Source organism: Chelon labrosus (assembly GCF_963514085.1).
Source record: "Chelon labrosus genome assembly, chromosome: 6".
Classification (NCBI taxonomy): Eukaryota; Metazoa; Chordata; class Actinopteri; order Mugiliformes; family Mugilidae; genus Chelon; species Chelon labrosus.
Window position 1 is genome coordinate 21,720,030 of NC_140342.1, and position 27,923 is coordinate 21,747,952.

General features: G+C 40.6%; 2 protein-coding genes across 5 annotated transcripts in view; one reads left to right on the plus strand and one right to left on the minus strand.

Moving 5' to 3' along the window:
* glis1a (GLIS family zinc finger 1a) overlaps positions 1–12,486 on the minus strand; it is a 45,971-nt gene extending 33,485 nt beyond the window's left edge. Inside the window, exon 1 of the mRNA XM_084547162.1 lies at positions 12,473–12,486. The gene's annotated coding sequence lies outside the window, so the exon portion shown is untranslated. The remainder of the gene's footprint in view (positions 1–12,472) is intronic.
* Positions 12,487–17,826: 5,340 nt separating this feature from the next.
* Positions 17,827–26,240, plus strand: LOC311489280 (heterogeneous nuclear ribonucleoprotein C). 4 transcript variants are annotated; one of them, XM_084546289.1, is made up of 9 exons: positions 17,827–18,018; positions 21,748–21,861; positions 23,389–23,657; positions 23,955–24,027; positions 24,237–24,290; positions 24,823–24,992; positions 25,088–25,201; positions 25,315–25,478; positions 25,589–26,240. In XM_084546289.1, exons 2-9 carry the CDS (start codon positions 21,857–21,859, stop codon positions 25,712–25,714), a joined length of 975 nt encoding a protein of 324 aa, XP_084402415.1. In that variant the 5' UTR covers positions 17,827–18,018; positions 21,748–21,856; the 3' UTR covers positions 25,715–26,240. The 4 variants fall into 4 exon arrangements, with proteins under 4 accessions (XP_084402415.1, XP_084402417.1, XP_084402416.1 ...); XM_084546291.1 differs by having other exon boundaries at positions 17,846–18,018; positions 25,610–26,240; XM_084546290.1 differs by having other exon boundaries at positions 17,881–18,018; positions 25,318–25,478.
* The last annotated feature ends 1,683 nt before the right edge of the window (positions 26,241–27,923 follow it).

Genomic DNA, 27,923 nt, shown 5'->3' on the forward strand with positions numbered 1-27,923 from the left:
TCGTTTCTGGACCCGTTGACTCGGCGTGCCAGTCAGATTCTCGCAGCCAAGTCTGCGCGAAAAAAAAAGCCGCTGAATGCATTTTTTCCAGACAAATAGAAATCCCTGCAGCATCCAAGTGAGCTTAATGAAGGCGGCAATGTGAAGCAAGCAGCAGCACCATGACAAAATTCAATGGCGCTGCCAATAAAGACAGAGCCGCTAAGTCATGTCTAAATGCTGCGGCACCGCTAAAAGAAGAGGTCTGTCCGGGTGACAAGAACCACCGATGTCTGGTGGCAGCTCAGCTCGAAAGCTGAAGCAAGGAATGCAAACCTGCAGCACAAGACCCCAACAGAGGATGTGATTACTCTTCCATCCCTGCTTTTATTGAAACTACAGCTGGAGAGGGCAAAATGTGACAATGAGGTGAGAAACGAATCAGAGGCAAAGATCCAACAGTGTGTTATTTGTGTTACAAATAACCTCAAGGAGGGTTATGGGGGAAAATGGACGAAACTAAAGGAAATTAAGAAAACCTCTAGCTGGGAACACCGCGTTTAGAAAAACACAGCTAACAGAATTTAAAGAGTCAGACAACTACAGACGTATGGGAGTGACTGATTGACATGCAGAAGACCAGGTAATTTGGACTCTAGAGGACGGGATGAAGCAGGACGGATACACACCGATCAAACATAACATTATGACCACATTCCTAATATTGTGTAGGTCTCCCTTGTGCCTCCAAAACAGTTGTGACTCATCAGAGAATGGACATGGGTCTTCTGAGGGTGTCCTGTGGTGTCTGGCTACAGGATGTTGTTAGTGGGGGGCCTTTGGGTCCTATGGGTTGATGGGAGGGGCCTCTGTGGATCATCCCACAGATACTTGATCAGTTAGGGATCTAGGGAACCAAGGAGTGTCGTTGCTATGGGGTGGGGGTGCCTGGTCTGGTCTAGGTGGGTGCTACATGTCTAAGTAACATCCACATGAATGAATGCCAGGTCTAAGTTTCCCAGCAGAACATTGAATTGTCACAAGATGGTCAATGTTATTTACTTTTTCTGTCACTGGTTTTAATGTTGTGGCTGATCACTGTATAATTATCTTCTTGGTAGCAAGTGAAGGTAAAAGCCTGTCTAGAATTAAAGCACTGATGTGGAGGATATCAACACCAGTCAATAACTTGTGGACCTCAAGACTCTGACGTGATAAATGTGGACACACACTGTGCAGAAGACTAGCTGTTAAAATCCCCCCAGTTATTTTGATACATTTGATCGTATCATTCATCTATAACACTCCCAAATCCATAACACCGCGGGGCTGTTCGTTGCGCGACTGAAGCCAGGAAATTCTTTGGCGCTTTCTAGATTTTGAGAGTCAGTTTGGGTCAAAGTAAACTCAGTGGGAAGCAGGTGGATAACACACTCTCGTGTTGCACGAAATAAGGATGTGTTATTGGATCACAAGTCAGACGTGTCATCTACAGTAAGAGGTTTGAGTTACTGTTATCTTTACACACACTGTTTCTAGAGGAGGAAGTTGGAGAGGTTTACTATTTTAAATTAAATTCGAAACTGTTTAACGTTCAAAGTAATTTGAACCAAGTAATTTAAAATATTTTAATATATCAGTACAGGAGGGGACAATTTTAATTCCCCCCCAAAAAAATAATATTATCACAGACTTATCACTTGTTTTGTAATTTATTTATAACTTTTAAAATAGTGGCATTATTTGTTTTAATTATATACACGCCATACACATTATATACATGACTAGAAATTCAGCCACTTTTATTTGACTATAAATAATTTTAATTAATTGAAATTATTTTGTAGAAATATGTTTTCACTTTTACAGTAAAGAGGAGCTTTTGGTAAATTTTTTTATTTTTTAAAAAACACTTACCTGCCAATTTATTACGTACACCGGTGGAAACAACTGCATCCTAATATTAAGAGTCCCATACTAAATCTTAGCTTGTGTTGTACCGACACATCACGTCTCTATTATTTTGACAACCCCGTTTTAGTCAGTGGGCTAGACTAAATAACAGAAACACTTTAGTGTTTAATTAAATACACTTTAACAGCACCACAAACAACATCCTCCAAATTAATCATACAGTTGAATTACCGGCTTTCTGATGCCGTTTCAACATAAACTGAACATTAAAACAGTCATGAAGGTGGATTTAGCGTACCTAATGAAATGGCAAGCGGTTTATTTTTATAGGCACTCCACATAGAAGATTCTTTAAAACTTTTTGCTCTTCAGTTTTTGGTTTCAGTAAATATAGAGTATCTCTCTCACTATAGAAGATGTATTATATTCCAACATGAGGAGAAAGCCAAAACTCGACACTTGTAAATAGCATTCAGGTCAACATCCAAGTCGTTACTGAGCGTACTGAGTGAAAGTGAAAGCTCAGATGTCTCCAACTTGGCAGTAAGTGTCTGTAAAAGTAAGCAAACATGGACGTGTCAGCCAACATCCTACTTTAAAAGGAAATATAATAGCTGGTAATGCCATGCAGATTTTAACAGTAACTTTTTCATTCGACCGTTTTTTGCAGTAAAACAGCGTCGGGAATATCGAAAAGAAAATGTAGCGCAGCGTTTGTGTTTAAATATTTGGAGCAACTAATTTAGGCCAGTGAGTGCAAAGAAGAGCACAACCACACGAGGACTGGCAGCCACCATCTTTAATCAACCAATGACATGACGGCAGCATTAGCAGGTGATTGGACGACTGAGGACAAAGGATCAGAAAACTTTTCTTCTTTCTTCACTGTATCTACATCAGTTCCTCTAAATTATCCATAAAGTATTTGTTGATCTCTCTGTCTTCTCTCAATCTCGGCTCACCTACCGCTTCTCCTGGCAGACCTTAACATTTTACAAGCAGGTGTGGATCTGTGAGAAACTCTGCCTGAGTGCAGATGGCAGGAAATTCCAGTAAAATGACAGTGGCTCAGTCCAAACCACAAGACAGTGTGAGCAGAGCCCGTGGACTAGATACGGCAGCAGCAGCGGCGGCAGCAGCAAAAAGCGCCTATGGACTCGACTTGGACTCGCCAGCCTGCCAGCGTCTTGAAATAGGAGCAGCTTCACAAGGCGTCTGGTAAAACTCTTCTGCGATGGACTGAGTCTGGTGTGGTGGGTACTGACCGACTCCAATGTTTCTTTCCAAACAACTTTTGGGTGGTTAAGGGTTTGAAAAAAACGTTGTGAAAACAGATTATGTTTTTACATCTAGCGGTTTATTACGGCCGATGTTTGGTGAACCAGGAGATCGGTCAGGGCGACATCGCTCTACAGCTCGGATGATGTCATGGGAGAGTTAGCGAGGGAAGAGGTTCCCGAAAACAGGAAAGTCAGAATCAGAAAGCCTCGATTTAAAGTTGGTATTTATCTGCATCATGTCGCCTGATTAATTCTCGGGCGATCAGTCAAATTTCCCACAATTCAGCTTGTTCACGTACGATAACAAACATGGCGCCAACCAGGAACTAGTCAGTACACAAAGTAATAGACCCTGTGTTGACTGATTTTCTAATTGTTTGCTGACCAACCAATCAAAAAGCTCCTACCATGGTCAGCGTTGAATAAATAAATCAAGCAGGTAAACTCTCAATCAATCTGGGCATTTTTTAAATGTTTTAGGTCCGCCACAAACCAAAACCTTGCCCCTGTAGCGTCAAAACGTCTTCTTCTGTTTTGAAAGCAGTTGTCTATTGTCAAAGCTGCCAATTCCCAGAAGAAGAAGACGAAGAAGAAACATCACGGGACTGAACATGTCTGCTGTGTGGAAGAACCTTACTACAGGTAATGAAGTGTGGATGTTTGGTGACGTGGTAGTAGGTGATCATTATTCAATACCACCAAGTTGATGCAACACAAATATCACAAGACTGAATCCGTGAAGTCCAACACTGAACGCTGTGTTTAAAAGAAGAGAAAAGTTTCCCCAAGACAGTGTCAAGATGAAAAATATTCCAGAGGGGGTTAGGGAGTTTATGGTAGTGCTGGATGACCAGAACATTTCTGAAGCCAAGGTTCAGGATTAGCTCTGACAGCACTATTTACTGGACTTAATACGGTCACAGGGTGAACAAGTGATCCAGGATAATACAAGAAAGATAAGAAAAGCGTTTATGAATCTCCAGGGGAGGATATATTTGAGATATTGGGATTCTGGATTGTATCGTGGGGGATATCCCTATATAACATACAACATTAGCAAAGGGTTAGGGTTAGGATTCCACTTGGCAACACGCTAAAGCAACCGGTCTACGTGGAGCCTACGCCATCGGGGGCTGTTGAAGGCACTTATACCCTACATTTCTGTGGAGGTACACATCAGGTTACACCGCAGGCTATGGCGTAAGGTCTGGAGCTTTGGCGTAAAAGTGACAATAGACTCAATCTAGTTTAAATATGCGATAATGATGAATCTTTGCTCAATTGATCACATTAAAAGTTACAGAAATAACTGGCAAACAGCTGCAAAAAAAAAAAAAAAAAGAAATTCTGCCTGATGGTTTGTTTTGAAAAGTTGGTGCATGTGTTTACTTGTTGGTTTTCTTATTTAAACAGGCATGGAAATGAGTGAATTAAAAAGGGGGGGGAAGGAGGTGCACTGAGGCTGCATGTGAACAATAGCTTTCTCCAAAAGCAACGGGGACATTTTTGGAGTCAAATTGCAAATACATGCAGGGGAAGGAATGAGGCAGAGAGCGCTGCAAGAAAAAAAAAAACATACTAAATGCATCAAAAATGAATTAATACTGCAAACACACACTTGTTCCTGATTACTGTCTTAACTTTAAAACATAAACTTATGCAAAAACAACAATTTTCTGTCTGAGTTCTCTCTCCCTGTGGTTCCAGCAGGGCCTCTTTCTTTCTTTCTTTCTTTTTTTTTTTTATACAAAAACTTTGAAGTGTAAATTCATTTTCCTCTGGGAGCGGATGAAACGAGGTTAACAGCGTCGGCTTTGCAGATTCTGCGAGGAGTCATTAATCATGACAGATCGCTTTAATTCAACTGCTATATTTGTTATGCTTGTATGTTAGTCTTAGGTGACTCCCAGTAATAATATTTAAACTTTATTGCAACAACTCCCTCTGCATTGAGTCTGGTCCTCTCCTCAGTGCACGTGTCCCAACATAAACCAATCCAAGAATCACGCCGGTGCTGGCTCGGTACGATGTATACTTTTAATTTGACATAATAATTTTCTCATTTTTTTGGAGGTACAGTTGCTCTTTGTTGCCGAGTTTATTCAGCAATCTGTTAGCTGGGATATTGTTTATTGCTGCCTCATTGATTTAATCAAACTCTGCTCTGTCGCCGCTTGTGCTGCCACAGCTCCAACCTCCCACTGACGGCCTCACGGGACATGAAATGAATTAACTTTACTGTGTTAGCGTTTATAAATGTCTTGTGTCTTTATCGTCAGAATTGTCAAGTGACAAAAAAACAATAGAGCTTTATAAAGTCACATCAAGAGGTTGTCAAACTCCTCAAAACCTGCAGAGGATGATCTTACACTTAAAGCTGCATTAATTGATATGTTTCATATTAGAAGTGACTCAAATCAGAATGTGTATTGTGAGAGGTTGCTCCATAGAGGATTAATACCAACTCTGCTGTTCCCCGCAGCTCTTTGAGGCACTGATAGATCAGTGTTTTTGGTTTTTGTTTTTTTTTTAGCTGGCAACTTGATTACTTGTGTTCACACTCATGGCCTGGCATTGATTTTGGAGGCAGAATGCATCTGTTGTCAGGGAAAAAACTCAAATAAATAAGCAGAGCACAACCTGCTAAGCAACTACCAAATGGGGTTGTGTTTGCAGTGTATACGAGATGAGTCAATGTGAACACACGCCCAATAAATGGAAATTTCATGAAAGGTCAGAGTTCACAATGGTTCATCATTTTATAATACAGCATATCTGATGGAAATCATCTTTTCATTATGGCTTTGAATTTTCCACATTAAAGGGGAATTATCGTTTTTTATGACTCAACGGGGAATAGCACTAGCGTATCATAGCAAAATAATGGTGAAATGAACGAGTTTCATGGCAGATAATGCGTTATTTAGAGGCTGCGTTTCGGTGCCCCAGTCACTCCCACTATATGCATATACGTGGCGCTCCGCTGGATCTAAATATCTTCCGAACGACTCCAAATGACACCAAAGTAGAACTAGCGTATCATAGCAAAAATATTGGTGAAATGAACGAGTTTCATGGCAGATAATGAGTTATTTAGAGGCTGCGTTTCGGTGCCCCAGTCACTCCCACTATATGGATATACGCGGCGCTCCGCTGGATCTAAATATCGTCCGAACGACTCCAAATGACACCAAAGTTATATGGGTGAGTAAACAATCGTATTTTATGCCAGAAATAAGGCCCAGGTTGTAAAACACGAGATAGACTGGTGACTCGTCCAGTGTGTACCCCGCCTCTCAACCAGTGACAGCAGGGATAGGTTACAGACAAGCGGTTACAGAAAATGAATGAATGAATGAATTTCCCACATTAAATGACCAATAGCTTGCTTAAACTGTTAGCATCTGTGCCTTCTAGGCGCCAAAAGTTTCCTAGCAGTTTCCTAGTCTAGTCGTGACTTACGGTTCATGTCACCACTTGAGCTCCAAGCATTTTGTTTACACGACTTCCCATGTCCAAGCTAACGAGTTACATTTAAAGGCCGCAACAGCTAACAGCTATCTGGTGACCACAAAACAGCATTTAGCGACTAAAGAGGCAAACATATGGTGGAGTTGGGTGAACTTGGGCGCTAATTATGTTAATGGTGCTCTTTGATTGCTAGATGTTTTACTTGACAACTTTGTTGATAATTCAAGGGTTTTGCCGCTTAACAAGAGACAAAACAATAATTTGAAGTATTTAAGTTGAAGTAAACGCCGCAAAAAACGGAGCAACAAAGCTTTACCAGCAATAACATAAAACTCAGCTTTAATTCCCAAGCTGAATTAAAGTCTTAAATATGTTGAGACAATACTGACAACACAAGAATACTTTTCTGTCTGTCTCTCTCGGTACAACAGTAAAACAACCCCCAAAACTTTAAGGGTTATTCAGAATCATTCACTGCCGCAGACAGAAATACCTAACAACTCAGTAATGGGTACATTCCTAACTTTTGGCTACTAACCACTGTACATGTGTGAACACAGGCACTTTAATTACTTTAATTAAAAGTATCTGAATATTGTTTCTACAAAGGTCCAACTCTGAATCTGGATTCAAATCTAAAAAAGAGAGGCTTCACACTCACACACACACACGCACACATTTCTTTAATAAATTTGTTTTCCATTCCTGCATTGTGAGAATAACCTCAAGCAAAAATCTGGAGTTTATAATCATCATGTAGAGATAAAGTACCCTCCGTGCATTAACTGGAACTCCTATAATCCCTCTAATTCACTGGACTGTGCCTAAAAGAAAAAGTTATGGGAGTTGAAATAATTTCCCCAAGTAAACACGACTTAAAGAGACACTGGCCTGCACTTAATACACACCAGAAACAATGTTGAAACAGTTACCTCTGATACTTGCAGTGGGTTGTATTACCCAGCTGTGTCACCCTTGGGTGTTGCAAAAGAGCGTGCACCTCTGGCCAGGAATAATATTTCCGAACCAAACCAAAATGAGCGCTGCTCGCAGGGCAATCACTGTTAATGTCCGTGAAAGGTATGCAGGGGCCGGGCAGCTCAGAAAAACAAGTGACGAACCATTTCATCAGCGTGCTATGAATACAGCAACGGCTGTCATAAAACAGCGTTTCAACCTCGCGTTAGATCGGATGTGACAAATTCAGGCTCCGGGCTGTTTTTTTCAGAGTAACAAATATTTATGTATGAGAAAGCAAATTTATTTCTTGCCTAACACTAATGCCTCCCATATGATGAGAGTTTCTCTGTGGCTTTGAACTCGACTTAATTAAATACATTAGGTCATCTTGCGGTGCGTAACGTAAACACGAGTATTAAAGGGGCGAAAGTAACAAAAGCTACGACTTTAAATGACCCTTACTGGCCACCAGAGGGAATTGCATTAATGCGTTGCTTCCATCCAGATGTTCATCAAAAAGTTTAATCAAACTTACAAACGTCAACACGAGAAAGTTTTAGATAAGCAAGTTTTTCCATTGGCTAATTTCATGCAGTGAAGTATTTATGACAAGATTACATAATCAAACGTAAACCAGAACTGACCTTACTGTTGGTGTTTAGCCTCCGAACTACAAACCTGCCTCATGATTTACTTTTCACTTTCAAACATTTGTGTGTTTTTATGAGGGACGTCCCAATCTGAAGTTTTTATGCCCCACCCCCGATCCGATACCGATTTAATATTGAGTATTGGCCAATCGGAGTCCTGTTCAGATTAAACAAACTAAACTTTATAAAGGCTTTTCTTATCTTACTTGTGTTCTCGTGGGACTGTATTAAGTCCAATAAATATTTCTGTCAAAGTTAATGTAGTGTGGAGAGAGTAGCTTGTACCTTTGCTCCAGAAAAACCTGTGTCCTCCGCTCCAGAAATGTTCTGGTCATCCAACGCAATAAACTCCGTAACCCTCTATGGGATATATTTCATCTTGACACCGTCTTGGGGAAACTTTTCTCCTCTTTTAAACGCAGTGTTTAGTGTTTGTTGTTGACGCTGCAGCCTTTACCTAAGTGGACTCCGTGGATTTTGTTCTGCTTTTTTTTGTAGGTGTTCAATCAACTCGGTAGTATTGAATTACAGTCTCCTACTACCGCTTCACCAAACATCCACATTGCACAATTTCTATCTGACTGACTTCATTTTCTGAAGTACTTCCACACAGCAGACATGTTTCGCCACATTTTGGTTCTAATTCTTCGATTTTTTGGCAGCTTTGACGCTAGCCAACCACCATTAAAACAGAGGAAGAAGAAGAAGACGATTTGACCCTACAGTACAGCGACGTGGTTTCGGTTTATGTCACACCTAGTCCAGTCATTTCATAAATGCCTGGATTGGCCCCAATGAAGACCAGGACATGCCTAGTTTTTTCTATGGGGGTCTTCTGGTTAATGGTTAGACTCTAGTGCACTGATGGCATCTTCCCAATATCTTAACCTACTTCATGAGGTCGTCAGCTGGGATAGTTTTCCACTGACAGAAATAAAAAAATATATATATTCTTGCCTTCTTAATGTGTGTAAGACCATCACCCATCCATAGTGCTTGCATAGAGCAAATTCAGCTCCTATATTCAGTGTAATATAGGAATCTTATGGCGAGAACCACTCAACTAAGTATCAAGAAACAAAAGTCCTTCACTACTTTAAGACCTGGAAGGGTTTTCATAAGGACCACCCCATGAAAAGGAAGACCAAGAGTTCTCTTACCACCTTAAGGAATCAACAATTAACCTCCCCTCAGCTTAGAGCCAACATCAATGCGTCCCTGTTTCAACTGCTGGGGCTGTAAACTGTAACTCAGGCCTTCACGGTTCAAATTGCCGTAAAGAAACCACAATTGAGGAACAATAAGAACTGCTCGGGCCAAGAAACCTAAAGGGAAAGGCAGTAGACCAGTGCAAATCTGGATTTTGCTCCGATGAGTCCAAATTTTAGATGATCGGTTCCTTTCTTGGGGACACTGTCGGATATGTATTATTCAAAATTGAAGGGAACACTTAAAGGTCATAAATATAGGATAAGACTAGCGGCAATATGACAACAGGAGATCATGGAGTTTTAATGAAATTCGTAAAGTTGTAGTGATGATTGGTTAAGAAAGTTTAAAGTGGGTTGTTAACAAGTTGAACTAATCTCAACTTTCAAAAAAAGAGGCAAAAAGCGTCGTCATCTTTGGTTCCAGCCACTTTATTCATCATGCTGACAGTGGACTTGAAGCACCGGGTGAAACCAGATGGAGCAGAGGTAGCACTGAAGGTGTTTTCTTTTCAAATAGAGAGCAGTTAAGGCAAGAAAAGATAGCTCCGTCCACACAGTATTTTCATGTGCTGCTGGTTTCATGATATAAAAGAAGGTTACCTCGTCAACCAGAGCCTGGATCGTGCACTGTTGACCCACTAGCAGCTACAAAGAGATGGACGACGAGCGATTCACTTTATATGCGGACTTGGCTTCAACTAGTATTCCGCAGTGACACATCATGTCATCTGGTTTGTGCTTAGCAGGATCATAATTTGTATTTCAGCGGAACAATGACCCCAAAACACACTTCCAGGCTCAGTTGGGGCTGCACCAGATGACAACGCATCCACAGTCACCCAAACTAAAATGGTTTAGGTTTAGTTGGGAAGCTAGGGTCATGGAAAAGCACCCAGCAAAAACTCTACATTTCTCCCGTAGATGATGAAGCGTGTGCAAAGTAAAAGAAAGCAGCTCTGAATAAATCAAAAAGTTGAATCATATCAACACAATAACACTCAATCAAAAAGTAGGAGCAGGTATAAGAGCAGGTATGTGCACAAGTTTTACTGTTTAGTATTGAATAAAATGTCCACAAAGAGTAAAAAAAGTTCCAAAAAAGGTCTGACCGGTCAAAAATCTGAGAATTTATTGTCGCTGAAAACTTGAAAACTCGGAAATATTCACACATGAGACATTGGTACAGTAAATTTTGTAATACTTTATACTTGATTAATTACGTTGCCAAACATTTAATTGATTGACCAGCTAGTTACTCCAGCTCTACACCACTTGTTGGTCTCTCAGTTTTGACATTTACATATACAGCAGGGGTCAACAGAGGCCCAACCAACTTTGCCCCAGAGCCACACATGTTGAAACCCAATGACACATTTTTTAATCTGCTGTTTACATTTTTAAAAGTCAGGCAATAGGAAAACAATCCACTAAAACTGAGAAGCTTTTTGTTATTTTCTTCCCCCCGGTGTGAAACTGAGGCAAACGTACGGTACAAGTGCCAGGCCAAACAAATATTTTTCATATCGAAACAAACCTTGGCTCTCCGACGTTTCCTGCTGGTAGGTATGTCCAAACTTTTTACCGTCTGGTACTGAATAAAATGTCCATAAAGAGTAAAAATAAAAAGGATAAAAATATCTAAAATAGTCTAATTCCTTTTATGGTCTGACCAGTCACTGAAAACTTGAAAAGTATGAAATATTCCCATATGAGACATTGGTACCAGTATTTTTTTCTCAAATCATTGGTTAGAAATACTTACGAGATATGGCTGCCAAACATTTAATTGATTGACCAACTAATTATTCTAGCTCTGCACCACTTGTCACATCTCCATATATAGCAGGGGTCAACGGGGGCCAAACCATACGCCTTTGCCACAGAGCCACACATGTCGAAACCCAATGACACATTTTTGAATCTGCTGTTTACATTTTTAAAAGTCAGCAATAGAAAAAAAAAAAACAATCCACTACAACTGAGAAGCTTTTTGTTATTTTCATCCCCCCGGTGTGAAACTGTGGCAAACGTTCGGAACGACTGCCAGGCCAAACAAATATTTTAGATCGAAACAAACCTTGGCTCTCCGCCGTTTCCTGCTCGTAGCGCCATGCTCCATCTGAGCGCTTGAACAAACAATCTGAGCATCTGGTGAAATAATCGGTGATTCACTGGTATTGATCAACAGCCCCCATCATCCCGAAATGCACATTAACGGTGATATTCTGGCATTTCTGAAACTAATTTATTGCCCCTTTAATAGCCACATATATTGGAGTAAATGAGCTAAATAATACATTTAACTGTAACTCAACACACCTCTGTGCCATGGCACTGAGAGCACAAGCTCCATGTCAGTGATACCATGAGACTAATGATTAAAACAAGCCTCCTCATCTGTTTGACTCTCACTGAGCCAGATTTCCACCCCCTGCGCAGCACTTCTCATTCCAGCAACATTACATAAATCAGTGGACTGCAGAGGAGTGGAAAGGAAGAGTCCCATAAGTAATAAGAGGGGAAAAAATATCACAAAGGAACCATTTGGGTATGAGCTCATGCACAGTATAGCCTCTCTATTAATTGCTGTCCTCAAGTCGTTGTTGTTGCACAATCAAAACAAGTTCTTGAGTAATCCATGATATAGAGGTGAAATTAGACCTGAATATAACGTTTCTTTTAAAAAATAAACCACTGTGGACTTATTCCCTTCTATCCAGGGAGGGTTTTCCTCGTTTATCACAAGCTTTGGACAGATTACTGCTCATCTGCATCCATCTAACCACAGTTTTTTGTGTCAGTTTTCCATTTGCAGCAACATCTTACATTTCCAGATAAGATAAAAGTAGTTAAAAACGAAGTTTTCTTCCAACTTTAACAGCTAACACGCAGCTTAAACCACGTGGTAAAGTGTTAGACTACATGTCAACGCTGTTCCCGTTCATTAAAGCGGTTTAAAACGCGTTGTAAGTTGGAATAAAGTGTCGTTAAGGAGCGCTCTTCTTACCGTGTTGTCTTCTCTCATCTGCTCGTTGGAAGGTCTTTGCCTCCTCGCGGTGCTGCACGCGGACTGTACTTCCCACTGTCACTGCAGCGCGCGCAGCACCGCGAGCACATCTGCCTGTGAGCGCGCGCGCACATGCACGAATTATCATTATTTACTTTTTTATTTTTTTATTTATTAATTTATTTATTTTTGACCTGGGTTAATATTATATTAATTTAGAGGCGTCTGTGGAGATCTGCTCTGTAGTACACTCACTTGCCAAAACATTAGGTACACTAGTGTAATATTTTATATTTTATAATATAACAGTCCTGCATTAATTAATCTTAGCTACACGCAGGCTGTGTTCAGTTGAAGGTTGTAATTCAACTGTATGGTCATTTTGGAGAATTAAACTAATACTGCACTGAATTAAAGGGATAAAGTTTGAACATTATATAAAGAATAGTGATTTTTATTTTCCGTATTTAACAAGCTGAAAAAAAATGACACAAAATGTTGCAGGGCTGATTATTTTCCCCCAAAAAAATTATGTTGAACCCATAAATTTCCTTGCTGATTTATGGCACGGAGATACACCCACTGGCCGGTTCATTAGGTACACCGACATCAGGCGTGTTCTAAAAACAATTAAGGAATAAATTAATAAAGTTTTAACATCGTATAAAGCATAAACATTTAACTTTTCTCTTTAATTGCACGTCTTTTTGCATTCAACACAACACATAACATCTAAAACCATCACTGAATGAAGATGATTGTTCATATATTTTAACATATATTAAACTTCGGGGTAATAACAAAACTACATACATACATATTTTTGCATTTAATAACCCAATTATCCGCTACATAATGCATTACTTTATCTAAAAGTCATTCGGTAAAGTTAAAGAAAATCATTGTGCATCTACACTACTACATAACCTACTACAAAATGTTCCATAGTTTGATTAGGGCAACTCTTAGCTTTGTCCTGCTGAAAGAGTCCACTGTCGTCAGGGAATACCATTTCCATGACAGGGTGCAATGCTTAGGTAGGTGTTACGTGTCAAAGTTATATCTACATGACTGGCTGGACCCAAGGTTTCCAAGCAGAACATTTACCCAAACATCACACCACCTCTGCCGACTTGCTTTCTTCCCCTAGTGCATCCTGGTGCCGTATGTTCCCCCAGACATCCAACAGACCGCCTGCTTCCATTACTCCATGGTTCAGTAGCAGTGGACAAAGGCTGCAGCTTCACAACTCCACACAACACAAACAGTGATCTACTGTGTGTCCTGAGCCACAGTGTGAGCTACAGCAGCCCGTCTGTTGGATCGGTGGTCTACTTGATACCCTTTTTAGGAGCACCACAGACTGACGGATCTTATCTTCGCGTCAAAATATATCCAGATTTTAATGTGTGTTAGGAGAGTGTTTCATATCGATTATCAACACCTGCTGCACACAGATCAAACCAGACATTAGAAACCTAAAATAAATCCAGATGTGCTGAAAAAAAAGAATGCAAGTCCCTCCAGACGAACGCCAAACGAGTATATAATAAAATGTTATATGGTCGTCTCTGCCCCTATGGTTTACCACCGTCCCTGTATAATAACTGACAGTGACTTAATATTGAGTTCTCATGGCTTCTCTTAGCTTTATGGTGTTTTTATTTCCAGTGATTCCCCTGTAATTTTGTGCTCAGTACATTTGAGGTGCTCAGCACTGACCATACACCGACCATACTCTGGTTTCTGGTTCGCACAGTGTCCTGCAGTATCTGCGTCCTCGTCCGCTCTGTATAACTCACGCTGAGGTAAAAGTTAAAGACACACACCTCCGTCTCATCCCTGCCAGCTCTGACACGCGGGAGGCGTATACTCCGTCCTGACGTATGTACCGATCACATCAAAACTTGGACACGCCGCGTGACAGCCTGTCAAACATCTGGGCCTGTTGAGGCTGTAGGAAATACACAAAGGAGGCAAACAAGCAGAGCAACCTTTCATCTGTGTTTATGATTACACGTCAGAGTCAGAGTTGCGTTTCTGATTCCTGAGATGATGCACGGAGCTGTAAACAAGTCCTCTGGGACCGTGGTCCGAACAAAACCAGATGGGCAAAAACAATTCACAAAAGAACATATTCTCCATGAACAACCGGGACATAGGGGCTTCACTGCTAACTAGACACAGAAAACAGCTGGTACTGGTCTAACTCGCTTGCTCTCCTTTCTCTCTAAACTCATTCAAAAATCTTAAGTGGCAAAATGAGAATTTAACCAAGACAAAACTAATGATCTTCAGCTCATTTTTTATTTATTTTTTTTTTTAAATCTTGAGATGTGTTGATGTTACAAGAGGTTACACAACTTTTTGACGCAAAAGTTTTATTTTTGTTTCATATAAAACGATTTTTCAGACATTTTGCTCCCAAGATGGGACTCTTCAAATGGTTGCACAATAAATCTAAGAGGTCAAAGCGAGATTAAGAGCGTAGGAAACAAGACACAACACACAAAAACATAATATAAACTGAATTTATAGAAGCTTTTTAACGTCAACTACTTCTTTTGAAACAAAAACGTACATATTTTTTGTTTCACCCCGTGAAACCATATAAAATTCTCTACGCTTTTTCCAATTTGAGTTTCACTGTTATTGTGAAATACTGATAGTTTTGGATCTGCCTGCCTCTAAAAACAATCTTTTAGGTTTTAGCAGAAAACATCCTTGTTTGGTGAAGACAAATTCAAGCTGGACAGCTGGGATAGGCTCCAGCAGACCCCCCGCCCGCGACCCTTAACGGGAATGAGCGGGTACAGAAGATGAATGAATGAATGAAAATTCAAGCTGTGATAATGGTCGCGAGGAGATTTGGCTTCGTGTTCAAGGCTTAAATGAGAAAAAGGCTGAAAAACAAAACATGTCTCTAAGAAATGCATTGAAGTAAGTGTCCTGGTTCCATTGCCCTGCTTGGTTTATTTGAGTTTTTAGTAAATAATAAGTCTTATACTTGTAGTTTTTTAAGCTTTTTTTCTGTTATGTATTTTAAACCCTATCTTACTTTATACAGTGTCCTTGGGTGTTTTAAAAGGCGTCTATAAATAAAATGTATTATTATTACTATTATTAAGTCACATGTCAAAGTGTTTTGGTGTTTCCTGTATAAAATATGTGTTGTAGTGCACCTGTCCACTAGATGTCCTCAGTGAGTCTCCCATCTGTTGATCACCTGACTTTCTTTGTTTCGGCCACCTGCCTGCACACCTGTGGCTTGTTCAGTCCGTATTTTTGTGCGAATATGTAAAGTGTAGCTCTGTTAATGTGTTTCTTACGTTTGTTTTAAAGTCTCTACAAATCACAGGAGCAAATTTCGCTTTAAACGTTTGTCTTAATTACAAAACTACATACATACATACATATACATATTTTAGCTTTTAATAACCCAGTTATTTGCTACGTGATGCATAGGATTTCAAGTTTATAGGTTACTTTATTACTATAAAGTCATTCGGTAAAGTTAAAGAAACCCATTGTGCATCTACACTTCTATATCCTGTTTGTAGTTTCACTATACTGTAGAAAATGTTGATGGGCCATAGTTTGATGAGGGCAACTCCTACTACAGTTGAGGAGGTTTATCCTGCTGAAAGAGTCCACTGTCATAAGGGAATACCTTTTCCATGAAAGGGTGCAATGCTTAGGTAGGTGTTAACCACATGGATGGCTGGTTTCCAAAGCAGGACATTTACACCTGTATTTTTGTGTGAATATGTAAAGCGTAGCTCTGTTAATGTGCTTTTTACATCTGTTTTGACTGTACAGGTGTGTTGTAACGTCTCTACAAATCCCAGGAGCAAATTTCGCTTTCAACTTTTCGTCTTCACAGTTATCGAACATCATTTTATTTGTGAGTGCAGTAGAGACAGATGTAAAGGCGATCAGTTCATTTGCCGCACTATTCCCAAACCTTTTCCCAACGCAGAGACAACAAAAGCACACTGTTCCAGGCATTTTAGTCTTAATAATAAAGGGGATGCAGCCCTTGCACATACCTGACCTGCTGCAGTGAGATTAAACTGTATCGTAATCTGCATTTTTGTGACTTGAGTGTTTTGTTGTGATTGTTTCAGGGGGTACCAGACAGCCTTCTTACAAATCATTTCTTCAGAGGTCAAAATATGTCAAATTTGAGCTGTTTAACGTTCATCTCATTCATTTAATTTTGTAACAACACTGCCACCTTCTGTTTTTACATTGTTCTCATGATCCACCATTTGAAAGCAGCAATGCAATGATTATATGAATACGTCAACTAACCTGATAAGTCAGGCACATAACACTATTTCATATGAGCAGTTTTTTGTTATATATAATAATTATAATCCACTATATCCATTTACAAAATTCTGTTTCCAGAGTAAATACATTGGCAAGAACTTCCCGGCCTTGTTCGTGTAATTTGAGTGAAATAAAACATTAAATATTTGTCTTTCCTATATATTCATTAACATAAAGGTTTTGCAGACCTTGTGACATTATCTCCTGTCAGATGAAACTCAGGGACAGGTTGCATACGTTTTAATTCAATTTCCTATAAAAATAAATTCATTTCACAGGACTAGATTATATAGTTTTGTTTGGCAAATTCAATCATCCATTCAGTTATTTAGTTTTAATATAAAATACTGATAGTTTCACATGGCCCCAGTCTCTAAAGGCGTCTTTAAATCTTTAGTAAGGAGAATATTTATAGAGAACATCACAGTTCAAAGACACATGCAAGCTTTTACAGGATGTGAGCACAGTACCATTTGTACGCCAAGTTCTTTTTGCGATACGTATTTTAAATAATAATTTAGCAAAATACAAGCTGTACATGTGGTGCAGACATTTGTGAAAAGGAATACGTAAAGATGGCTTATATTAGACTGATTGGCAGAAAAACTATAATATAATTATCATTTCTAAATACAAATCTATTTATTGGAATCATCAGTGGCTCTTTGAATACATTAAATCACAGTTTAACGATGTTTAAAGAGAATTTAATGTACCTCATTAAAAAAATAGCTTATTTTTTGTGTTTAAGCAACAGGGAAAAAATAAATAAAATGTGTTTGTAACGTCACACGGATATAATTTACAATTGGTGACCACAAACTTACTCGCTTGTCTCCTAAATCGACGTTTTAAGTAGATTTAAAAAAACAAACAAAAGACGACGTCTGTGGAGGTTTTATTGTGAAGGCAAGACGGGCTGATTTTCGAAGACAAAATGTGGGTATGTTTTATGTACCGTGTCACACCGAAATGGGCGGTGTTATTTGAGTGATGCCGTGGTTACTTACTCCTCCCCCTCGGGCTGCCCCGTGATACAAAACCAGCACCCCTTGCCACTACTGCGCCATAGCCAGTTACGTTAGCTGTGTGGCTAGAAGAAAGCTAGCTCGCTGTTCAGGGGGCGAACCGTTTGTGCTCCGACAGGACGACCTAAGTAACAATTTGACAGATTTTACTGAAAGCAAGACATTTTGCTCGTAAAGGTCGTGGTGAGTATTTTGTTCCCAGACATTTTTCATTTTTCCTTCCTTTTTCTTTTGTTTTTGGATTTTTTTCTACGGTGCTTTTTCTATTTTGCGAGTGGACAGGACGTTATGTGCTGGCTAGCGAGGTAGCTAGCTTAGCTAACTCGGAGACGTTCAACCCCCATCTCCCTCAAAAAAAAAAAAAAAAAAAAAAAAGCGCTGGTTGTGGTTTTTAGAAACACGACGCTTTGGATGCATCTTAGCTACGGTTTCATCTGTTTTTGCAAGTTTGTGTAGCTTTATTTTTGTAGCCTTTATTGTGAAGACTTTTCCTTGACTGGACTGATTTGTTTTTGGCACGCTTTTCAGCCAGCTAACGTTAGCATTAGCTAACAGCGTCAGAGGCTCCTTTGGTTTGATAGCTGCAGCGTCATCCTGATCCCAGATTGATTGCAGATTATCGACTACACGTTTACTTGAATTTTGCAGGTTTTGTTTTTTCCCCTCAAGCAAATGAACTGAGTCTGAGGTGTGTTTTTTTTTTTTTTTTTTTTTTTTGGATGATTTTCAATTGGTGGTTGGCTAACGGTTTCCATGCTAGCCGGCTTTGAGCCCGCAAGGCTAGCGCGGGGCCTGTGTTTTACACTGAGGCCTGGTGGGGGCGCTGTCGTGGTCCAGGCGGGTGTGTTGTGGATGGTTTAGGTAATTTTTTTGGATTTTTTTGGATTTTTTTTTTTTTTTTTTTAATTATTATTAGATTTTACTTTTCTGGCTGATTTTTTTTTTTTTTTTTTTTTTTTTTTTTGTGGATTAGATTTTTCTCGTGTTTTTCTCCTTTGATGATGAAGAGGGATTTTGCTGATTTTGAAAGCTTTGGACTGCCAGTTTTGTTGCATAATGTTACAAATACACATACACTACCGGTCAAAAGTTTAAGAACACCATAATTTTTCCAGTTATTTATTGCAATTCAAGTCCAATGAATAGCTTGAAATGGTACAAAGATAAGTACTGAACAGCCAGAGGTTTAAAAAAAAAAAAAAAAAGGTTTGGTTACCCAAATCTTAAAAATAATGTACTTTTCAGAATTATACAAAAAGGCCTCTTTCAGGGAACACAGAGTGGGTTAACAACTTAAAGCTGTTCTGCAGCAGTGAAGCTTAAATCAGCCTTGAAAGCTGGTGCTACTAATTCCTACAGGTGTTCCAACTTTCCTTGGTTACTTACAACCCCCTCTGTCTGCATAAAAGCAGCGTTGGAACACACTGTGGTACCAGACCCTCATGAGCGTCAGGTGAACAGTATTGTGCTTCAGAAAGTAGTGTGTTGATACAAAAATGGCGACAAAAGGGCAATTAACGATGGAAGAGAGACAGACCATCATAAAACTTAAAAATGTAGGTCTTTACTACAGGGAAATTGCAAAGAAAGTGAAGGTGTCAGTGAGTACAGGCACTCAGAAACTGGGGGAAACTCTGACAGGAAGAGGTCTGGCAGACCCAGAGCCACAACTGAATCAGAGGACAAGTTTCTGAGAGTTAACAGCTTGCGTGATGGGCGGCTCACAGGACAACAGCTTCAAGCACAGCTTAATAGTGGTCGTAGTAAGCAAGTCTCAGTTTCAACTGTGAAGAGAAGACTTGGAGCTGCAGGTTTGACAGGACGAGTTGCAGCAAAAAAGCCGTTGCTAAGATGTCAGACTAAGACAAAAAGGCTCGTCTGGGCCATTGGGCTGCTGAAGAGTAGGCGAGAGGATGGTTGTGTGTGTGACATCGACTGTCAAACATGGAGGAGGAAGTGTGATGGTCTGGGGCTGTTTTGCTGGATCCAGAGTGAGAGGCATCCTGAACCAAAACGGCTACCACAGCATTCAGCAGCGCCATGCAATACACTCTGGTATGCGCCTAGTTGGTCAGAGGTTCATCCTACAGCAAGATAGTGACCCAAAACACAGGTCCAAGCTATGCCAGAACTACCTCAGGAAGAAAGAACAAGATGATGAGCTTGAAAACATGGAGTGGCTCCATGGAGTCTCCAGACTTAAACCCCATGGAGCTGGTTTGGGATGAACTGGACAGAAGAGTGAAAGCCAAGCAACCTACAAGTGCCAAACATTTATGGGAACTTCTGCAACAGACTTGGGAAGAACTTTCTGAAGAATATTTGATTTCTGTTGTAGAAAGAAAGCCACGAGTGTGTTCAGCTGTTATATCTGCCAAAATGAGTCAAAAGTTTAGATTACATTTTGGTCTATAAATTGATTCCATGATTTCTTTTTCAACTCAAATTAATTAATTGTTCTATGCTTTCATTTCAGAGTGCAATGAGACACTCAACTGAATAATTTTCAGTAGAAAACTGGAAAAAAGTGTGGTGTTCTAAAACTTTAGACCGGTAGTGTACGATTAATTAAACATTTTAAACTGAAAGAGTTTTATGGCTGTTTATGTGTATAAGAATCTACTGACGCCTTCACATTCACCCCTAGGCCGCAGATAACACACATTAAACCCATTTAATCAGTTCGTTAGAGATGCAGCCAATAAATACAATCACTTGCCAATACATTAGGTACACTAGTTGGAAGGAACCCAACAGTCCTGCGCTAAATCCTCCATCCTCCGCTGTTTAAATGGCTTAAAAAATGTGGTTCTTCAAGAGGATGTAGTAATTTAATCTAATTAAAAAAACAAAAGTGTTTATTTACCTGAGCCCATTGACTAAAATGGGATTTTCAAAATGCAATTCAATAGCTGTACTAACCACAGCCTCCAACTTGAGAAAACGGTTGATTTAACAGCTGTTATTTTCAACAAATGCTAAATCGCCACAACAAAAATCATGAAGATTTACTTCAGGGCTGTTATATTAGAATACTTTCACGTGTACTTGATGAACTGGCAAGTGACTGTATGATGTTTATAAGAGGGGAAACTGCACGTACAACAGGGGCCCTTTTACGTAACGTAGGAAGTAATTATGCACCCTAACATTTATGACATTACTGAGAGCTAATAGTGACTCGCTCACATACTTTACGCCCATTTAATTAGCATTGTCCCCTATGCTATAATGGTGGTGGTTAATCTCAACATCAGAGCTGCAATAAGGCTAATAATAATAATAATGTGGACAATAACAGCGCTCATGTGTACACTATTATAAGCTACACTCCAATTTATTTTTAGGTTAAAAGTGATTATTAATCTGTTACATCTCTGATAAACTAACCCAACTAGAAATTTCCTGTTTTGTTGATTTGACACGTCATTAATCAGTATTTCCTTTCCGTTTGTCTAAACAGGAAACGCTCTTTAACATGACCTTAGCTTTTTACAGTTTTTTTTTTTTAATCTATGCATCTATTCTTGTTAAAGGACTTGAGGATTAAATAGATTTCTACAGATACTACTCCTCAAATGTGCTGGTACAACCGTGCTTTTTGTGGGCTACACATAAACAAAGCACGTGTGGAGCAAACAGGTGCACTTTTCTGCAGATAAAAAATAAAATAATGTAATAATTTTTGCTTTTAGTCTTGGATCTGTCATGTATTCCTCCTCCTCCTCCTCACACAGCTCATGTTTAAACACTAGATGATCCCCCTTTTACCTGTACTAAGATCTAGTCCCAGTCTAGTTGTGGCTAGCTTCCAGCTTTTCCCCCCCCACCCCCCAACCCTCCCAACCAGGTAAGACTTGGTACACGATAACCCTGCTCAGCTTGACTGAGGTATGTTTTCTGTCACCTCAGTATAAATCGCGAGGGGCGAAGGTGAAGGTCGAGACACCAGCCCAAACTGAACCCAGCCCCCCTCCCAGTGTCAAACATCAGACAGACGACAGCCCTGCACACAGACGCTATGGAGTGAGTGATGAATGTTAAACCCCCCCCCCCCTGTGAGCCGGGGGGTTACTGTTACTGATGCCACTGCTTTTCATGTTCACGTCTCCCTCACTCACACCTCTGGGCTTCACACTCTTCTCTGTGTCCGTTAGGAACGTTGCTCACTCTGTTTAGGGAACGTTTAGAGGATTGTTCAGCTACACGGCGCCAGATAAGCACATATACATAGCCTCAAAGATAACAGTGGATATTAATAAGTCAGGTTTTGTTGTTGCTTGACTAATAATTAACTACCAGCTCCGTAGGGAAACTCTGTGATAAAACACCATCTGATTATAGCTTAAATGTACTCTGTCCGCAAGTATAGCTAAATAATACAACTCTCTGAGCATAAGAAATTAAATATTGTACGTAAGCATAAACAGAATTAAAGATAATCAGTTAAAATACTTAGTTTGTGAGTAGGACCCAACTTTTAAATCCTGAATACACTGAGCTTCGAGAAAAAATTGAGAACTTCTGGTATGAAACGTTATAAATGTCACATTAACAAATATCTGGTGTGATTATAACAGTTGCATATCTTTGAATATAAATCTCTGCTCTTCGTAAATTTTCTCAATAACCTTCCGATTAAATTAAGTAGTTCAGACATTTTAGTTTGCATGTTCAAATCAACACCAGAGAGCAGTGTTGGTTGGTTGGATGAATGTGTGTCCAAACAAACGATAACCATCGGTAGGCAGCTTATTATAATCACAACATCCTAACGGTGCAGACTCTACCCTTTGCACTTCTTATAGCAGAGCTGTTTGTGTTTTGCTCCATGTTTAGCAAAGATCTATACGTGTTTTTAATTTAAAGGCTTTTCTGCTATGTTTAGTTGTTAGCAAATACACTGTGGTATTATTCTGACAAAATATATGAATATGAGTTCAGATTTAGATTTCATTATAGGGCGCGTTTTTTTTTAAACCGATGCAGAGGAGAGGAGGAAAAAAAACAAATGCATGCAATTAGATAGTCCTACAACCAATAATAATAGCCATTTTGTTGTAAACTAATTAAACTCCATGGTGCTCAAACCTTGCTGATACTCTTCTGTCCATCACAACATAAAGTGCTTCCATATAATCAGATTAGCCTCCAAGATCTAAAGCTGGAGCATAATCATTTTCCAACGGAGCAACTCCAGACCGATTTATGCCGCAAAAAAAAATAATAATAATAATTGTGGGTGGTGGGCTGTTGGTCTTGCTTCCAGGCTAAGACTTCCTCACTTTCATATCTTGTCTGTTTGAGTTGACTACTCTCAGTTCTTTCTTTTCGGGCTCCTTTTGAAAAATATTTTACTTGTTTTCGCTGATTATACCAAAGCCAATACGCATTAGCTAAAGAAAGGATACCCGCCGCAAACGCTCACGCTTTTGGTCCTTTCACTTGGGGTAGCCACAGAGTTTTGCCTCGACGACAGCCGCCGAGAGCGGCGCGCGTGTCTCGCCCTGCCCACTAAACGAGCGGCGTGTGTCTGTTGTGTCTCCCCGCCAGTCGATCACCCACCACCTCCAGCCTGATGGCCAGCAGCAACGTCACCAACAAGACCGACCCGCGCTCCCTCAACTCCCGGGTCTTCATCGGCAACCTCAACACCCTGCTCGTCACCAAGGCGGACGTCGAGGCCATCTTCTCCAAGTACGGGAAGGTCGTCGGCTGCTCCATCCACAAGGGCTACGCCTTCGTTCAGTACTCGAACGAGAGGAACGCCCGAGCTGCCGTCGCGGGAGAGGATGGAAGGATGATTGTTGGACAAGTACTTGGTGAGGATTTAGCATCGAAGCTACTTTAATAGTTACTCCTTAGTATATTTGTCTATCTATAGTTCCAGCACTTAAATTTGGGATAACAGATGGATAAAGTTGTTTAAGTGATGCTTAAAGCTGGATCCTGGGCTCTCTGTCAATATTCTGAGTATTTTTGTTTGAGGAAAACCCCCTGAGCTTTGTGAGATATGCAGGATGCAAGAGTATAACTTTCAATGCTTGTTGTTTTTCTGATAATCTGCGACTAAATCTGAAGTCTCTGTGTGTTGTGTTCTCTCTGTTTCTCCCCCTCAGACATCAACCTGGCTGGAGAACCAAAACCACACAGGTCAAAAACCACCAAACGCTCCGCTGGAGACATGTACAGGTCATTTCTCAGTGAGAGTAGCACAGCAATGTCACGGCTGTTAGCAACACCAGACACAGAGCTAGCCAGAAATGAGTTTTTATCTGCATGAAAATAAAACATAATCAGTATGAGTAATAACTAACATGTATATGTATATATATATTTTTTTTTTTTAAGAAAACGCCTGGAATAATATTTTAATCATAATTTGTCTTTTACTTCTACAGTAGCAGTTCATCATTTGACCTTGACTACGATTTTCAGAGAGATTATTACGACAGGTGAGTGAAATGTTCTCGTAACCTTCATCTTGACAAAGCTTTAAAAAGAGCGTAGGGATGGTAGCGTACACTCACTCACCAGTTCATTAGGTACGCCAGTATAAACTAATTTATTCTATTATAACAGTCCCACGCTGAATCTTCAGTTTATGTAGAAACGGCGTCAAAAAGGTGGTGATTCAACTGTTATGATCATTTTTGGAGGATGCAGTTAATGGTGCTGTTAAACTGGACTGAACTGAGCGCTTAAGTGCTAAAATGGGGTGGTCAAAATAATAGAAACGTGTCTGTTCAATAGTACTACAAACCAGAGCCCCCAAAAAGAAAGCACGGTTGAATCAACAGCTTTCTCATTTATTTTAAACTAATCTTTAAATACCATAACCTTCATAAAGATGAAGAATGTTTCCACTAGTGTACCTAATGAAGTGGCATCTGAGTGTAGGGCCTTCACTCAGATCTATAAAAACATCCACGTCCATCACAGCCCGAATTCTGTTCATTATCTGTTTCCCTTTTGTCTCGACACCAGAATGTACTCCTACCCGTCCCGTGTCCCCGCCCCGCCTCCCCCTCTGTCTCGGGCCGTGATCCCGTCCAAACGCCCGCGGGTCAGCCTGAGCGGAGGAAGCAGCCGGCGAACCAAGAGCAGCTTCTCCTCCTCATCCAAGAGCAGTCAGAGGACTTACTCATCCAGGACGAGTGAGTGTTTGAACGTGAACACTGTGAACACTGCTCAATGGGACGTCTTTTCTAACCTCCGTCCCTACGTCCCTCCCTTCTTTCTGTCTGTGCAGTGAAAGTGGATGAGCTGCAGACCATCAAGAAGGAGCTGACCCAGATCAAGAGCAAAGTGGATGATTTGCTGGAGAGTCTGGAGCGTATGGAGAAGGACCACAGCAAGAAGTCAGGTAGGAGGGGAAACCGACCGAGGCAAATAAAATCGCTTGACCTCGCCGTGTTCCTTTAACCTGCTTCAGTGTGACAAGAGAATCGTTTATGAACGTACCTTCGTGTTTGGCAGAAGCTAAGAGCATAAAACCGGAGCCGGGAGAGGTGACCTCACCCCCACACTCGAGCAACAAGAAGGACGACGTGATCAAGAGAGAACGGCAGAGCCAGGACATGAACGACTCGGATGAGGACGAGGAGGAGGAAGAGGAGGGAGACCTGCTGGAGGAAGAAGAGGTGGGGGAAATTTGATAACGCTGCTCATCAGACGCATTTGTCGGTCACCTAGGCAGAGATATTTTTGAATCCTGCAGCCGTTTGATCAGACATAATGACTGATTCCTCAGTTTTTTTTCACACACAAACAGGTGAAGAGCCAAGAGAGGGATGAGGAGGAAGAGGAGGAGGAGGAAGGCGAGCACGTGGAAGGGGACGACGACGGCGACAGTGTCAACGGCGACGACGACTCGTAGGCGCTCGGACCGCAGCGTGCTCGCAGCTTCCCGTAGGAACTCGGACTCCTGTTTTAACACTCATGTTGTAGATAGAAAAGCAAATGTGCGCACACACACACACACACAAAAACAAACACAAGCATGGTGCACACACACACACACACACAAACTATCGTCACATTGTCCCTAAAGCAGTTTCTTTCTTTCTTTTTGTTTTGTTAGTTTATTTTTTTTTTTGTCCGGTGTCACTGTAACAGCAGGTTTGTGTTTTTTACTGCGTCGTCGTTACTTGCCTTCGTCGGGAGAGAGAGAGAGAGAGAGAGAGAGAAGGCAGCGACGCGGACCGCTAATGTTCTCAGAGACGACAGCTCGACGGACATTGTCTTAACGCGAGGACGAATATTTCAGCTACAGTAAACAGTTTTTAGCATCAGTTCGTTTGACCTTGTGTGTCTGTATGTCGGTGTCAGTTTTTTTTTTTTTATACTATTCAGTTTAAGTTTGACTGTAAAGGAATAAATTGCAATAAAATATTAAAATCTGATTAATGCCTATGCTTTTTTTGTTAAAATCTGCTTTATCAAAATATAAACATAAGAGAAATTTGTCAATAAATATAATAGTACAGATAGAAGGGAGCCCAGTGTGGCTGATGCAAAATAAAAACTGCACAGCTATAAATATCTGACTTTACAGAAGGTCTTGAGTGACATTTTGTAGCTTCAACTCCTGACAACGGGTTGTAAACTAGACCCCAGGCCACTCGGATATATTTAGAGAGAAGCTTAAACCATCTGTAAACATCAATCATATCTTAAATGCTTGCCAGAGGTGCGTGCACTCTAGTTTTCGATTATCCTGAGTCTTCAAGGTCATGATACGATGAAAACCAAAGATGCCACATTCTTTTTTAGCACCGGTAGAGTCTGTAAACTCAGTCAAATGACCAAAACCAATGAATATTTCTCCAATCGTATGATATCCTCTGACAGCTCCGGGCCTAGTGATGCTGGCAGCAAGCCTGCAACGGTCACGAGAAGGACCTATATCTGGAAATATTTTGCCGAACGTCTGTTTAAACCCTCTCTGAACAGTGGCGGTGGACTCATTCATTCATCTTCTGTAACCACTTATTCCTGTTAAGGGTCGCGGGGTCTGCTGGAGCCTATCCCAGCTGTCATCGGGCAAGAGGCAGGGTCCACCCTGGTCGCCAGTCCATCGCAGGGCTAACACAGAGAGACAGACAACCATTCACATTCACGCTCACACCTACGGCCAATTTAGAATCACCACTGAACCTAACCAGCATGTCTTTGGACGGTGGGAGGAAGCTGGAGAACCTGGAGAGAACCCACGCAGACACAGGGAGAACATGCAAACTCCACACAGAAAGGAACCAGTCCATGGGCCATGGATTCAAACCCGGGACCTTCTCGCTGTGAGGCACCACTGCTAACCACCTCTCCACTGTGCCGCCTATAGGTGGGCTGAGAGAGTTTCACCACCATTCACGGCTTTGAGTCTGGAAATTTTCCAAGCCATTAACCCCTTGACGTCTGATTTGATTTACAATTATATAAAAAAAAATATTATTTGTGTTTGTGCTTTGAAGCTGATGCTAAATTAAGTGGAGATTGTTAATTTGTCTATACAGTACACAATATAGATATAATTTTAGGTATGATGCAAATTAGACAACAGGCGCAAAAGGTAAAAACGGTAAAACATTTACTGAAATTACAAAATCAATATGTACAAATACATTACAAATTCAAATTACACACTATACCCTATAACACCAGCTATTATAATCCAATTTGAAACAGAGTGGAAGCGTTTCACTGAGGACTTCTAAACTTTAAAACGTTAATTCACAAATGAACTTCCTATTCGTTGGCTTCCATTAACCGGATGTAGTTCCTAGGTATGTATTGAATGTGCACAAGCCGACACATGCAGTCCGTCTTAATGGGTCGCTAGAGAACACCTAACCGTGGTTATTTACCTGACCAGAGTAGACACCGTGATCAATAAGGTGTTTTAAAAAACCCTGTGAATTTCCAGATTGTGTAATCGCCAGTGTAGTGGATAGAGAAGCAGCTCTGGGACTGAAGGGTCACAGGTCCATAGTCTAAACTGTTGCCCCGTGGCATCCCACTCCTCTGAGTGCAAACATTACTGTGTGAATGACAGAATGAATGAATGAATGAATGGGTGGGTCAGATGC